The sequence below is a fragment of the Halichoerus grypus genome, chromosome 14 (genome assembly GCF_964656455.1).
Source record: "Halichoerus grypus chromosome 14, mHalGry1.hap1.1, whole genome shotgun sequence".
NCBI classification, from domain to species: domain Eukaryota; kingdom Metazoa; phylum Chordata; class Mammalia; order Carnivora; family Phocidae; genus Halichoerus; species Halichoerus grypus.
Genome location: NC_135725.1, coordinates 46,861,504 through 46,876,644, shown reverse-complemented (window position 1 = coordinate 46,876,644; position 15,141 = coordinate 46,861,504). Strand labels below are relative to the sequence as shown.

At 38.5% G+C, this 15,141-nt stretch overlaps 1 protein-coding gene across 4 annotated transcripts in view; it reads right to left on the bottom strand.

Annotated features, from left to right (window-relative positions):
* FOCAD (focadhesin) overlaps positions 1–15,141 on the bottom strand; it is a 309,238-nt gene that overhangs the window by 215,748 nt on the left and 78,349 nt on the right. For all 4 annotated transcript variants that reach the window (XM_036082633.2, XM_036082632.2, XM_078061288.1 and 1 more), the window contains 3 exons: positions 14,219–14,423; positions 10,625–10,831; positions 2,830–2,917 (listed from right to left, as the gene is read on the bottom strand). In XM_036082633.2, the coding sequence (XP_035938526.1) occupies positions 2,830–2,917; positions 10,625–10,831; positions 14,219–14,423 (500 nt within the window). The remainder of the gene's footprint in view (positions 1–2,829; positions 2,918–10,624; positions 10,832–14,218; positions 14,424–15,141) is intronic.

The window sequence follows — 15,141 nt, the reverse complement described above, 5'->3', positions numbered from 1 at the left end:
CAGACCATTAACAGAATGAGTTAAAGCAGAAATATATTTTTCACAATTATCTGAACCCTAATTTACCAAAAGATGTTATTCACAGGCTTCTGAGCTAGATTATCAATCAATTTCCCCACAACACCAAAAAAAGTCTACAAGTTTTAAGTCATGTCAGTGAGTTGCCAATATTTTCTTTTCATCTTTTGGAAGTCAAACCTGAACATGGTATGAAGTACAAACACCTGTTACTCTAACACTGCTAATTGACCTTTTCTGCCAAAATATTAGTCTTTTTTTTTTATTAAGTTTTAAAAATACGGAACCTTCACGAATGTGCATGTATCTTCGTACAGGGGGCATGCAAATGTTTTCTGTATCATTCCAATCGAAATGTTAGTCTTAATCCATAATTGTCCCTGAGAGATTATGAAAATCCATTATCTTTAATAAAACAGGAAATGTACACATTTCTGTCTTTATTATAAATCTTCCAGGCATTTTTATAAATTGCTATTTACAATCAAGGCTAGTGTTAATAATTAAGAAGCATAACATTGTATTAATGCTGTGCATTTGTCAAATTTGAAATCATCAATATCTTCTTGGTTATCCTATTTGAACACTCTTTCCCAATATACTAAACAGCCGATCTTCCCTACTTTTCAACGTAACATACTGGATGATAGAAATGCTCTATGACTAGACTGTAGTAATGGTTGCACAACTTTGTAAATTCATTTTTTAAAAAAGCCACTTTATTGTACACTTAAAAATGGTAAACTTTATGGTAAGTAAACTATACCTCAATAAAGCTGTTTATTTATTTTATTTTATTTTAAAGATTTTTATTTATTTATTTGACAGAGAGAGAGACAGCGAGAGAGGGAACACAAGCAGGGAGAGTGTGAGAGGGAGAAGCAGGCTTCCCTCCGAGCAGGGAGCCCGATGCGGGGCTCGATCCCAGGACCCCAGGACCATGACCCGAGCCGAAGGCAGACGTCCAATGACCAAGCCACCCAGGCGCCCCTCAATAAAACTGTTTAAAAAAGAATACAAAACCCTGGCTGTCAGTGGATGGAACTGGAGGGTATTATGCTAAGCAAAATAAGTCAATCAGAGAAAGACAATTATCATTTGATCTCATTGATATGTGGAATTTAAGAAACAAATCAGAAGATCATAGGGGAAGAGAGGAAAAAATAAAACAAGACGAAATCAGAGAGGGAGACAAACCATAAGAGACTCTTAATCATAGGAAACAAACTGAGGGTTGCTGGAGGGGAGGGGGGTGGGAGGGATGGGGTGGCTGGGTGATGGACATTAAGGAGGGCATGTGATGTAATGAGCACTGGGTGTTATATAAGACTGATGAATCCCTGGCCTCTACCTTGGAAACCAATAATACACTATGTTAATTAATTGAATTTAAATTAAAAAATAGAAGAGGAAAAAAAAAAAACCACCACCACCTATGGCTGTCAGAAGTACCAACCCTGGCAAATTATACCTCTGGGAAGATGCCATGTGCACCGCTAGGAGAACAACAACATCAACAAAAAAGGCAAAAGCAGTTCAGAAAGAGCCTCAGGAGGAGGGCACAAATGAGCACAAAGCCAATAGACAAAAAGAGTGCAGGAAGCCAAGCGCCCCCTCTGCGTGCTACAGCCATTCTTAAGACAGACTGTAAGTGGAAAAGGAATTCACCCTCAAAATCATGATGAATTAAAAGGCCCACAATGAGCTACACAATCAGTATCTACCTCTTTAAGCACTTTAAAATGAGAGTGGGGATGTACTGGCAGATCATGGCACCATGCAACATAATTTATTTTAATTTTTGTTTTTTTTATTAACATATAATGTATTATTTGTTTCAGGGGTACAGGTCTGTGATTCAACAGTCTTACACAATTCACAGCGCTCACCATAGCACATACCCTCCCCAGTGTCCATCCCCCAGCCACCCCATTCCTCCCACTCCCCACCACTGCACCAACCCTATTTGTTTCCTGAGATTAAGAGTCTCTTGGGGCGCCTGGGTGGCTCAGTCGTTAAGCGTCTGCTTCGGCTCAGGTCATGATCCCAGGGTCCTGGGATCGAGCCCCGCATCGGGCTCCCTGCTCAGAGGGAAGCCTGCTTCTCCCTCTCCCACTCCCCCTGCTTGTATTCCCTCTCTTGCTGTCAAATAAATAAATAAAATCTTAAAAAAAAAAATCTCTTATGGTTTGTCTCCCTCTCTGGTTTCGCCGTTTTATTTTTCCCTCCCTTCCCCTATGATCCTCTGCCTTGCTTCTCAAATTCCACATATCAGTGAGATCATATGATAATTGTCTTTCTCTGATGGACTTATTTCGCTTAGCATAATACCCTCTAGTTCCATCCACGTTGTTGCAAATGGCAAGATTTCATTTTTTTTTGATGGCACCATGCCACATAATTTAGACAGATCCTCCATTACTATATAGATGTTACCCAGAGTAAAGAGACGCATCATTAGCATAAAAGCTGCATTTTAAAGGTGTGACTTGGTTGCCATCGGCCAGACCTATCAACTTGATTTTATACCGTATTTTTAAATGGAACATTTTTACCCGCCTTTAGTCCCATTCCTCACTCTTAGGACAGCCGAGATACTTGGTAAATTATGGTATATGGAGCCTTTGCACAAAACACCTTGTCGGTAAGAAAAACAAAGTTCTATTTCAGAATGATTAATTAGGAAAATTCTAGAACAAAAACTCAAAGTATACAGGACTTTCTAGGATAGCATAATATGTAGCTCAAGAGACTCCTGCCAACACTTATGTTCTAGTTACATTTTACTCTTGTGAGGCTATTTTTATTTACCTAGACTTAGGATTGGTTTCTGCTGACTTGCTGGAGTCTGTAGCAGAAGTAAAGCTATTCCAATCGTGACCAGTTCAACAGGAAAATCCTAAAACAAAAACAAGAAAGGAGTTGAAGAAGTTCCCAGAGCCATGACTTTTTAGTAACATGTATCCAGGAAGAGTATATTTAACATGAAAGATCATCAACCTACCGTACAAAGTTATTTACAATAAGCCAGCTCTTCTCCAGGAAGGATGGTGACTCCACAGCAATCACACAGCAAAAACACAAAATGTTATCATATCTGGTCGAAGAGCAGGGGCTATACACCAAATTAATTTAAAGAGAAAATGCCTGGGCACATGGGTGGCTCAGTTGGTTAAGCGACTGCCTTCGGCTCAGGTCATGGTCCCAGGGTCCTGGGATCAAGCCCTGCACCGGGCTGCCTGTTCCACGGGGAATCTGCTTCTCCCTGTGCCCCTCCCACTCACTCTTTCTCTTTCTCTCTCTCTCTCCCCCTCAAATAAATAAAATCTTTAAAAAGAAAAATAATTAAAAAGAAAGAGAATATACCTTAATAGAACAAACAGACTGACAAGTATTCAAAAACAATCTTTCAAATTAGTGAAAAACTACCTGAAATACTAAAAGAATACTTCATTTCTGAAAAGTAGATCAACTGTCTAATCACCTAATACAGGCATGATTCATCTATATAATGTACATAAAGAACTACACTTAATGATTTTAATAAATCATATTATTTTGGGGTGCCTGGGTGGCTCAGTCGATTAAGCATCCCACTCTTGGTTTCAGCTCAGGTTATGATCTCTGGGTGTGGAGATCGAGCCCCACGTTGGGCTCCACCCTCAGTGGGGAGTCTTATTTCCCTCTCCCTCTGCCCCTCCCCATCCTGCTTGCTCAAGCGTGCCCTCTCTCTGAAATAAATAAATCTTTAAAAAATAAAAATAAATAAATCATGTTATTTTAATAAAAGAAACAGTAATACCCAAGGAGGCAGAGATTTTTTTTAAATTATAGTAATCTATTAAGCATATTTAAATGTAACAAAGCAGTAACCACAGAAACTGAAAATCATTATTTTTCACCAAGTGTATCAATGAAATGAAAAAGTAAAATGGATGTGAATATTAAGTTCTAATAAGTAAATTACAAGAGATACAAGATGTTATTTGAGCCTTCTAAATAAAGAAAACATTAACATAGTCTGTAACTAAAGAAGAAAGGTCCAATACACTTCGCTAAAATTACTTCATTCTGAAATTTTACACACGCAACTGCAGAGCAGAAGTATCTATGAATCAGAGGGTGGGCAAGAAAAAAAAGAAAGAAACGTTAGGTAGAGCCACATGTTAAAAAAAAAACACTTGGAGAAAACAAACTAGTCTGACAAACTCAGAAGTTACAATCTTGGAGGTGCTACTAACTCTGGCTCAAATAAATATAAAATAAATATAGATCTACATCTCAGTTTTACCATTTAAAAAGTGAAAACAAACAGCAAACTCTTCCCAAGTGCTTGTTTATGGACTTTTAAAAACCAGCAAAAGAAGAAAATTAAATCGTTTTAATGGAATATTTTCTAATTTGTGTCTTTGAGCCTATACCTGCTCAGTGCTTTGAAATTTAGTTGAGAACAACAAAGCAACAGCTATTTGAGGACAATCAATGCATTTTTGAAACCAATACACTTACTATATATACCACCACACCATTCTTTGCCATGATCTTTTCCTAAATTTCATTTCATATTCTGCATATCCATTTAAAAAAGAAAGAAAACGCAGCAAGGTCATTTAAATTTCAAATTTCCTGGCTACCAAGATCAGAGACAAATGAAAGTATGACTTTATACTAAGGCTACACTCGAAAACCTTTTTCACACAAGCTATCACTGCAAGGGCCACAAAGTAGCATTTTGGGGTTCTGATCTGTACTAGGAACATGCTAAGTGGATGGAACTTTTTTCTTTTGAGAGAGAGAGAGTATGCGGGGGTGGGGCAGAGGGAGAGAGAGAATCTCAAGCAGGCTCCATGCCCAGCACAGAGCCTGATGCAAGGCTCAATCTCATGACCTTGAGATCATGACTGAGCAGAAATCAAGAGTCAGATGCTTAACTGACTGAGCCACCTAAGGGCCCCTAAGTGGATGGAACTTAAAGGTGGGAAGGACCAAGTGAAAATGGCATTCTCCAAGAAGGGGGACACTGGCCTGTTCAGAATGGAGGGTGAAAGGAAATGACCTAGAGAGCAAGGCACCAAAATGAAGGAATAGTAGGGGATTACACTAAATAAGCTTAAATTGCTTACAGTTCTGAGAAGTTTATTGTTTGATTGACTTTTAAGGGAGACCAAATAACAGTAGCACTTCATGATGTCTTTTAATAAAAGACTGTGTTAAACATCTCATATGCCATTTGTAATCCTATACGTATTGCTACTGTAACTCGTGCTTTCTGCCCCAGACCAGTGAAAGATCCAGAGGACAGGACAGTAAAAGCCCCATAGGGGCTTGACAAATTGACAAGAGAAGCCCATGGATAAATGCTTCCCTCCTTCATCTGGATCCTTCTGAAGGGTTCTGAGACATATTTCATAACACTTCTCAGAATATTCTGTGCGATCAATTGGTTGTTCATAGCACTGGGCAACATGGTAATACTTGCATTACCTCTCCCATTTCCAGCATTTCACGCTTCTTGTCCCTTTCCCACTTGCTTCCTGGCATCACCCTTGCAGATAAACTCCTGTTGCATAAACCTTGGCTTTTGTGGAAACACTGGCTCTGCTCTTGACATTAGGGAAACTCGGGGACTACTTCTGGAGGAACCCAGGCTATTTCAGAGCCTATCTGGAGCAAGGAAGTAAAATACAGAAGAGGAGGAAATGCCTTTACACTGGGCCACAGATGTCACAGGACTTTTGATAGCAGCAAACCTTGGAGTCCACACTTTCTGTCTTCAATTCCAATGAAAGATTGTCAGTGCGCACCGCCAGTGATGCAGGCACTAAGTACTTAGACACACACAGTGAAGAAAGGTGAGTGGAACAGAATCAGCTGATGGCGAGGTCTTCGAGAGCACGGGGTCCTGGCCTTCCCCAAGATGGGCTGTTTAGCTCTTGCTTCCCTTTGACAGCTACCCAGTCTCCTCACAATCATATCATTTTTTGCCTAACTTTGCTGATAAAAGTAATGAAAAGGACCTTGGGTTATAACCACTCAAATAGGGCTAAAAATAACTCAACCAAGACTAAATCCACTGCAACTAATATAGCATAAGGAATGCATCCATTTTCACAATGCAAGGAAACATCTCCAATAGAAGAATATAAAAATAACAAAGGGGAAAAGAAAAGTTAATGTTAATATTTGAACTGCATATCCAGCTGGTAAACTCAGTGATATAGGAAAGATATAGCCCTAGCCTAGGTAATAAGAATGTCTTTTTTTTTTTAAAGATTTTTTTACTCATTTATTTGGGACAGAGAGAGAGATCATGGGCAGGGGGGAGGAGTAGAGGGAAAAGCAGATTCCCCACTGAGCAGGGAGCCTGATGCTGCACTCGATCCCAGGACCCTGGGATCATGACCTGAGCTGAAGTAAGACATTTAACTGCCTGAGCCACCCAGGTGCCCCTAAAGATTTTTTTTTTAATTTGAGAGAGAGAAATGGAGCAGGGGGAGGGGCAGACTCCTTGCTGAGCAGGGAGCCCCACTCAGGGCTTGATCTGGGATTCCAGGATCATCGTGATCTGAGCCGAAGGCAGACGCTTAACTGACTGAGCCACCCAGGTGCCCCAGTAATAAGAATGTCTTATTCTACTTTATTTTGTTTCAAATTACAGTGCATGTAGCCCTAAAGGAGATAGGTTTACAAATTAGTTTTCCTAGGCTTTTTTTTCTTTCTTATTTTTTGGTTAAACCTCAGAAACACTGGGCCAGAGGTGGGGGTAAAAAATTACAAAACACAAGTATTTTAACAGTTCTATTCATATTTACTTCCTTCTAAATTGTTAAATATTGAGCAAAAGGAAGACACTATAAATATGACTTTCACAGGCATCACTATTGTTCTAAATTATAATATTGTGTAATTCCACAGGCCAATACCCCTAATGAACACATGTGCAAAATTCAACAAAGTATTAGCAAACCTAATACAACCGTTTATTGAAAGGATCATGTATCATAATCAAGTGGGATTTATTCTAGGGATGCAAGGATGGTTCAACAACTGCAAATCAACATGATACACCACCCTCACAGAACGAAGACTAAAAATCATATGATCACCTCAATAGATGCAGAAAAAGCATCTGACAAAACTCAACAATCATTTATGATAAGAACTCTCAACAAGGTGGGTAGAGAGGGAACATACTTCAACATACTATAGGATATATATGAGAAACCCACACCTAAAATCATACTCAATGGTGAAAGCTAAAAGCTTTCTCTTAAGATCAGAAACAAGACAAGTATGTCACTGTCACTACTTTATTCAACATAGTATAGGAAATCATAGCCACAGCAATTAGGCAAGAAAAAGTGACAAAAGACATCCAAATTAAAAAGAAAGAAAACTGTTACTATTTGCTGAAAACTATTACAATAAGTGAATTCAGTAAAGTTGTAGGATATAAAAAGCAATATACAGAAATCTGTTGTGTTTCTATACACTAATACTAAACTATCAGAATGAGAAAATTAAAAAAAAAAAAACCCATATACAATTGTATAAAAAAAAAAATACACAGGAATAAATTTAACCAAGGAGGGCGAAGACCTATACTCTGAAAACAATAAGGCACTGATGAAAGAAACTGAAGAAGACACAAATAAATGGAAAGATATTCCATACTGTTAAAATGTCCCTAACACCCAGAACAATCTAAAGATTCAGTGCAATCCCTATCAAAATGCCAATGGAATTTTTCACAGAACTAGAACAAATAATCCTAAAATTTGTATGGAACCACAGAAGACCTCAAATAGCCAAGGTAATCATAAGAAAGCTGGAGGAGGTCTCACACTTCCAGATTCCAAATTATACTACAAAGCTATAGTGATCAAAACTGTATGGTACGGACACAAAAACAGACACATTGATCAACAGAACGGAACAGAGAGCTCAGAAATAAACGCATGCTTATATGGACAATAAATCTTCAACAAAAAAAAGGCAAGAATATACAATGGGGAAAGGACAATCTCTCGATAAATGGTGTTGGGAAAACTGGACAGCTACATGCAAAAGAATGAAACCGGACCACAGCATTACACCATACACAAAAATAAAATCAAAATGGATTAAAGCCTGAAACCATAAAATTCCTAGGAGAAAACACAGGCAGTAAGCAATCCGATGTTGGTCTTAGCAGTATTTTTTCAATGTCTCCTCAGACGAGAACAACAAAAGCAAAAACAAACAAACGAGACTGCGTCAAAATAAAAAACTTTTGCACAGCAAAGGAAAGCATTAACAAAATGAAAAAGCAACCTACAGAATGGGAGAAGATATTTGCTAATGACATATCTGATGAGGGGTTAACATCCAAAATGTAAAAAGAACGATATTTTTACATGTTTTCCATATCTTATCTATAAAATATATCATATACAGCATATATTATATATCAATAGGTATGATTATATACAATAAATATACATCTGAATAGGCATTTAATCTATACTGATTATGTTATATATAACATATTACATACTAGAGCTAACAGATTATATAACAGAGATAACAGATATATAACTACATAATATATATCATATATTACTATTACACATAATAATATATAACACCAATATATCATGATATAATATATAATATAATATTACCTACAAAGTCCCAGCAGATGTAAAACCATGCTAATCACAAGACTGACAAATTGACAAATGACTTACTTGAGCCTTCCTTGGCTCCCACTTCCCATTAAAATTTACATTCAGTTTCTGTTTCCCACCTACCATTTCCTCCTTTATTCTGATTTGGTTCTCACCACCGTCCCTCCACTGAAACTGCTTCCTCTAAGGTAAACAATAAACTTCTACTTATTGCACCGTAAGAGTTCTTTCCATACCTTACTTTAAACACTCTCTCCATGACGCTGTTGGCCATTCTCCTTTCTGAGACATTCCTTTCCCTGATTTTCATGTCCTCGGTCTCTTCTGTTTATCATACAATCCTTCTGGCCACACTTTCTCCTCATTTTCAGTACACTCTAGCCCCTGGAGTTCCATGAAAACCCATGTAATGTAATCCCATGGGTAAAACTCCCACCTCGAAGTAGAGGTCTACAAATCTATACCTTTAGCCTAAGCTTCTATCCTGAATTTTAAAAGCACATATCCAACTATCCACGATCCATACACACCTCAAACCAAGCATATCTAAAACCAAATTTATCCTCTTCCCTCCAATATCAGCTACCATTTCTCAAAGTGAAGGGCACCCTCCAGTTGCTCAAGAGACAGTGGAGACTCTGCCAAGGAACTTCTCCTTGACCATCTAATCAGCCACAAAGCCCTGTTGATTTCATCTCCTCCCTCTCTCTTTTCCCACTCTCTTTTCCACCCTCTTCTACTCTTTCCTATTCTCTTCCCCTATTAGTCCCTTGCTATGGACTGAACTGTGCCTCTGCCACACAAATACATATGTTGAAGACCTAACTACCAACCTGACTACATTTGGAGCATAGAAGTAATTAAAAAATTAAATGAGGTCATAACAACGGGGCCAAAATCCAGTAAGATTAGTGTTCTTTTAGAAAGAAATAATAGCTCTCTCTTGCTCTCTCCCCACGCTGTGAGAACACAGCAAGGAGGCAGCTATCTATAAGCCAAGAAGAGATCCCTCACCAGAATCCAGTTGGTCAGCACCCGTTCTTTGACTTCCTAGTCTCCAGATGTGTGAAAAATACATTTGTGTTGTTTAAGCCACGCACACTGTGGTAGTTTAAGACCAGACCCACAGTGTAAGACATGCCTCCTCACTTCCTGCCTTAGTAGTGTAGCCCTGCTCTAAAACCTCCTCCAATCTCCTACAACGATCCTTCATATACAAAAATCTGAGGGCACCTCTATGCAGAAAGGTCTTCAATAGCATGCCATTGCCTAGAAGATAAAATCGTAAACTCATTCATGTGGCATGCAAGACCTTTTGTGGTAGACCAGCCTTATCTCCTACACCTTCATCCGCCAACAATATGGCAGATGTTGTCTTCTGAACACATCCTGCCTACTCTGCTTGCTCATGTGTCTGTGTTTGAGCACATGCTATTCCACAGCTGGAATGCCCCCCAACATCTGGTTTGTATCAGGCAAACTCCTAGGCAGACCTCCTCAAATCAGAACTCATGCCCAACTTCCCTTAACCTGTACTCCCGCTGCCCTTTACATATACTCCCATAGAAGCATTCACCTTATTGGACGCCAGTTACTTAAATTATTTATGTGCATGTCTGGAAGTCTCTTGAGGTCACAGAAAGTGTCTTTTTATGTATGTATTCTATAGTGTCTGGCATATAATAGGTGTTCGAGACTTGCATTCTACACACATAAATGGAAAAAAAAAAATGCCACAGTGGTAGACCCTTAACTGGTGCTCCAAATGTAATGACTTGTTTTTATAACAGATGACAATAGTAGTACATTAATAGTATGATCTCATGGTATTTGATCAAAACACCTTTGATATCAATGAAGTAAAAGAGCACACGCACCCTGCTACTGAAAGACCCAATTAAGAGAACTGACGTGTTAAAATCTCGTATTCTCCTTACCTCCTTCAGAAGTTCAACACTGTGCTCTAAAAGGTGAATTAAAGATGAGCATTCCCCAGTTATTGTTAAGCTGACTTCGCAGACACACAGCAGCTGAAGGGTCAGCTGGATAAGCTGAATTTTCCAGAAAACGGGATGACGCAGAAGGCTTAAATATACTTCCTCAATAAACAGCATCACTTCTGTTGTCTGGATCAAATCTTTTACCTGTTTAAAAAAAGTCATTACATGATATGATATTAAAATAATATACAAAACAAAGGATAATTTTAAACTATGTAAGAAGTACTAACAGTCTTTTTTCCCTAAACCTATAAAGACTTAAAGAGATGAAGACATTTACATGACTCAAAGAGAATTAAACCATGTATAAACTCTCCTTATTTTTGTCACTAACCAAAATACAATTTGCTACCACTTTTGTTACTGCTGGCTGACACAAATTCTTTTATTTTTCTGACTTCTCTGAGTGCAGATTTTTCTTTAAGACAAAGTACATGACCGTGCCAACATGTTGAAGGAAATTAATTAAAGTTGGTTTTGAGCTCTCCAAATGAACTCTCCTTTCAATGATTCCAACACAGTTACCTGGAAGAAAAGGGTTAGCATGTTATTCTAATGTACTACTAAGCCCTTCATCTGGAAGATATTTGCTCAGACAACCTTAACTGACGGCATCATTTCCACACTTGGCAGATGCAATGAAAGACCATATTCAAATGGTAGGGTGTCTTCTCAACAGGCTAATGCATTAGATAGGAAGGACTTGGGTGCTCTTGAAAATCCCAATTCAATTCAAACCCAGCTGTTCCGATCAAAATTCTGGAGTTGGTATTAAGGATATGGTCCTGCTCACAGACACATTGGCATTTACCAGAAATTACAAACAATGAACCATCTGCTTCAATCAGAAGCCTTGTGTCTGTTAAATTCATCAAGAGGAAAGCCTACAGTTGACCAGCTGTACCTTTCACCAATCGTTACCACCATAATAACCCAAAAGGACTATAAGTTGCACAAAGAGAAAAATTAATTCCTCACAAACAGGAGGAAAAAAGATATTAAAAGATCAAGAGAGAAGAGATAGAAAATACTAAGTTATAAAAAAATAAATGTGAACCGTCAAGTAGCTAAATTATTTTACTCTTTTGCAAATCTACAGTGGGAAAGGCAAAAGGCCACCAATAAAAGGGATTTATTTTATTTTTTTCTAAAGACTTTATTTATTTGACAGAGACAGACAGAGAGAAAGAGGGAACACAAGCAGGGGGAGTGGGAGAGGGAGAAACAGGCTTCCCACCAAGCAGGGAGCCCGATGCGGGGCTCGATCCCAGGACTCTGGGATCATGACCTGAGCCGAAGGCAGATGCTTAACAACTGAGCCACCCAGGTACCCCCAAGAAAAGGGATTTAAAACAAGACAAAGCCTCATGTTTATTGGACAATATATTTCCTTGAATGTATTTTTTGTGTATACTTGAAATTTTCCATAATAAAAAAAAAAATTTGGACAATTCAGCAAGTTAGCGTTACAGGCTCTCTAATTGTTAATATTACCCTAATTTTTAGCAATACTTGTGAAGTAATGTTCTATCTTGATGTAGCGATAGATTATGTGCAATGGATAACATGTACAATGACGAGAGTCACAATTAAAAAGAAGGAACCATGTGGACCAAAGTCAACAGTAAAGTTTAAGGCAGGTAAGTAAAAAACAAACAAATACAAATACAAAATGGAAGAGCAACTGGCATGAAAAGAAACTAGAAATTTCATTAACCATCGTTTCATCATGGGTCAACAGGTGGCATGGTTATTTCTAAAATAACATTTTTTTTTAACTGATGAGATTCTATTCACATGCACAGTATGGGTCAGACCACAAATACAGGAGCGTATTCAGCTCTAAAAAGAACATTTCATAGCAACACATTCTGAGCGCTAATAAACTAGAGAATTCCTGGCAATGGACAGTTCTGGAAACCCTAGTACAGAAAGTGATGAAGGAAAGAAAGGAGGGAAGGATGGAAAGGAAGAAAGGGAAAGAAGAGAGAAAGAAAGAACACAAAATAGGATGCAGATGGGCTTTTTTAAAAGCCTATTTTGTTTTGTTCTATGAAGAATGGAAACTAATGGGTAATCTCAGGAAAATGCAGGTCAATTAGAAGCACTTAAAAAAAAATGTTGCCTTGCAAAATGGCATGCTTCTTATCACTAAAAATTTAGTCATGGGATGGTTATCTCAGAGTTTAAGAAATACCTGTAATCAATGGGAAAATGGATTACGTTCCCACTAAAAATCTGATGCTCAGATTCTTCATACTCTAATAAAGCCAATTTGTTAAGTGATTACATGTATTTATTTATGTTGCTAGTTCCATTAGTTCCAAATGATGTATCTATCATCTTTTTTTCTTTGCCTATCTCGACTATATTAAGAAGTCACAGATTCCCCAAAATATCTCACAGAGCTCACTTGTAGAAGTTATTTAGGCTTATAAATATAGGTTCATGAGGATGAAGGCAAACATCCACCAAAGAACACAGAACTGGGTAATGCAAGCATGAGGTGGGAAAAGTGTACCCCATTTCAAGATGTTCTGCCTATACATTGCTTTATTGCCCACACAAAACAAAAGCCTTGGAAAAGCCACAGGAGAATTCATTTTAATTAACTTTTCTCTGCCTTGATTACAGGAAAGTCTATTTATGAGTCACAGAGGAAAGATTCACTCTAGTCACTCTTTGCTAACACAAACTTAAAACAGGTCATCTGTGACCTCAAGTGATCACTCTGAAAAATATTCACAGATTCCCTCCATCAGCTAAGCAGCATGGCGCTCAGATTCTAGGCAAACGAGAAAGCTCGACGATGAGAAGGACAGCCTGATAAATCAATCACTACACTAACATCACAACCCACTGGCAACTGGCATTTTTTTTTTTTAAATCTGCAGTTATAGAGACATTAGCTCATATTTATTTCTCCCTTGAACTTCCTAGGCATTTTATCCATACCTGTTAAACATCTTTTACCCATCTACTTCGAATTATGAGAATTTATATACTTGTCTTAACTCCCTTCCTAGACTGTGGGCTTCTCAGGAGCAGGAAACATCAGGGTCACCACGTACGTTGTAAGGAGACATGTGGAAACTGGAATCTAGCCAGCACTCAGCTGGCCAAGTCCTGCATCTCCGGGGCTGTATCTACCCAGAGGCACACCTTTTTCTAATTTGTACGAGATTTTTCTAATCTTGTAACTCTCTTGTGTCTAGCACAAAGAGAAACTCAACTCAAAATTCTTTACCCTGAGAAGTCTTCCTTGAACAACAGAAAGTTTGCATTCTTACTAATCCTAAAATGGATTATGTTGACTTATAGGTCTGTGAACTTGGTTAACACGCTATGTGTAAATGTTAACTCTAGATTTGGTTCCTTCCTCATCTCCAAAAGCCTGTGAGCATTCCTGGAACCAGGCTTGTATCGGATTTGCAAATCACATAGGTTCTACTCTATGCATGACGATAACAACCAACAGTTACAGTTACTGATGCTGCTGTTGTATCAGTGAAGGAGGACGAGGGACCTTACCTGCAAACACGGAACCATGTCACAACACAGCTGAAGTATCTGTTGTTCCAAGACTGATGGTTGTTCTGGGTCACCAGGAACCCGGGGTTGAAGTAAGACTTTGAGCAGCGTTAGTCGCAATTTAGCATATTCTTGCAACTGGGATGGTTCGCAATATAGATACCATAGAAATGGTGCCATTATTTGGATACATGAAACTTCCGACCTGCAAATCATTCATGCATAAGCCAGTCACCAAGTTAAACAGGGTACCAAGCAGTAATTGTCAAACATCAACTTATAGTTCATGACACACTAGGATGCCATGGAATGTAACTTGTTTTTGTGATTCTTCCATTCCACCATGACCTACCTGGATCCATGCCAAGCAGGTCTTTGTGTCTTGGGGAAAATGACAACACCTGGAGCCCACGAGCCAGAAGCCCAGGACTACGAGAACCTCTACTTGCATACTAAAATAGCCTCTGCATCTGCAGGACCAGGCTTTGGTGAACATCAAAATGATCCTAGAACCTTTTTGGAATTGTAGACGTCAGGATGCACTCTCCAGGAATAGGACATGGGCATGCATTTTTGGAAAAACTCTATAGATGAAGTTCTATGTAAAACAAAACCATACAGACATACCAAGAAGCCTATATGAACAGTTAACATTTACTTGTCAAATGGTTAACACATGTGGTGTCCAAGCTATTGCACTTTACACCTTTCAATTCATGTCATCCTCATCACAACCCTACGAAATAAAATCATCCCGTTACACAGATGCAGAAATGAAAGCAGAGAGAGGTAAAGTAATTTGCCAAGCCCTTCCTCTTAAGCTCTTCCCACTCAAAGGAGGAAGGCTTTACAAATCTTTCTTATCTATTTAGATTTCAATGTATCTCAATAACTCCACATCCAAAGTCACTAAAATGCCAGAA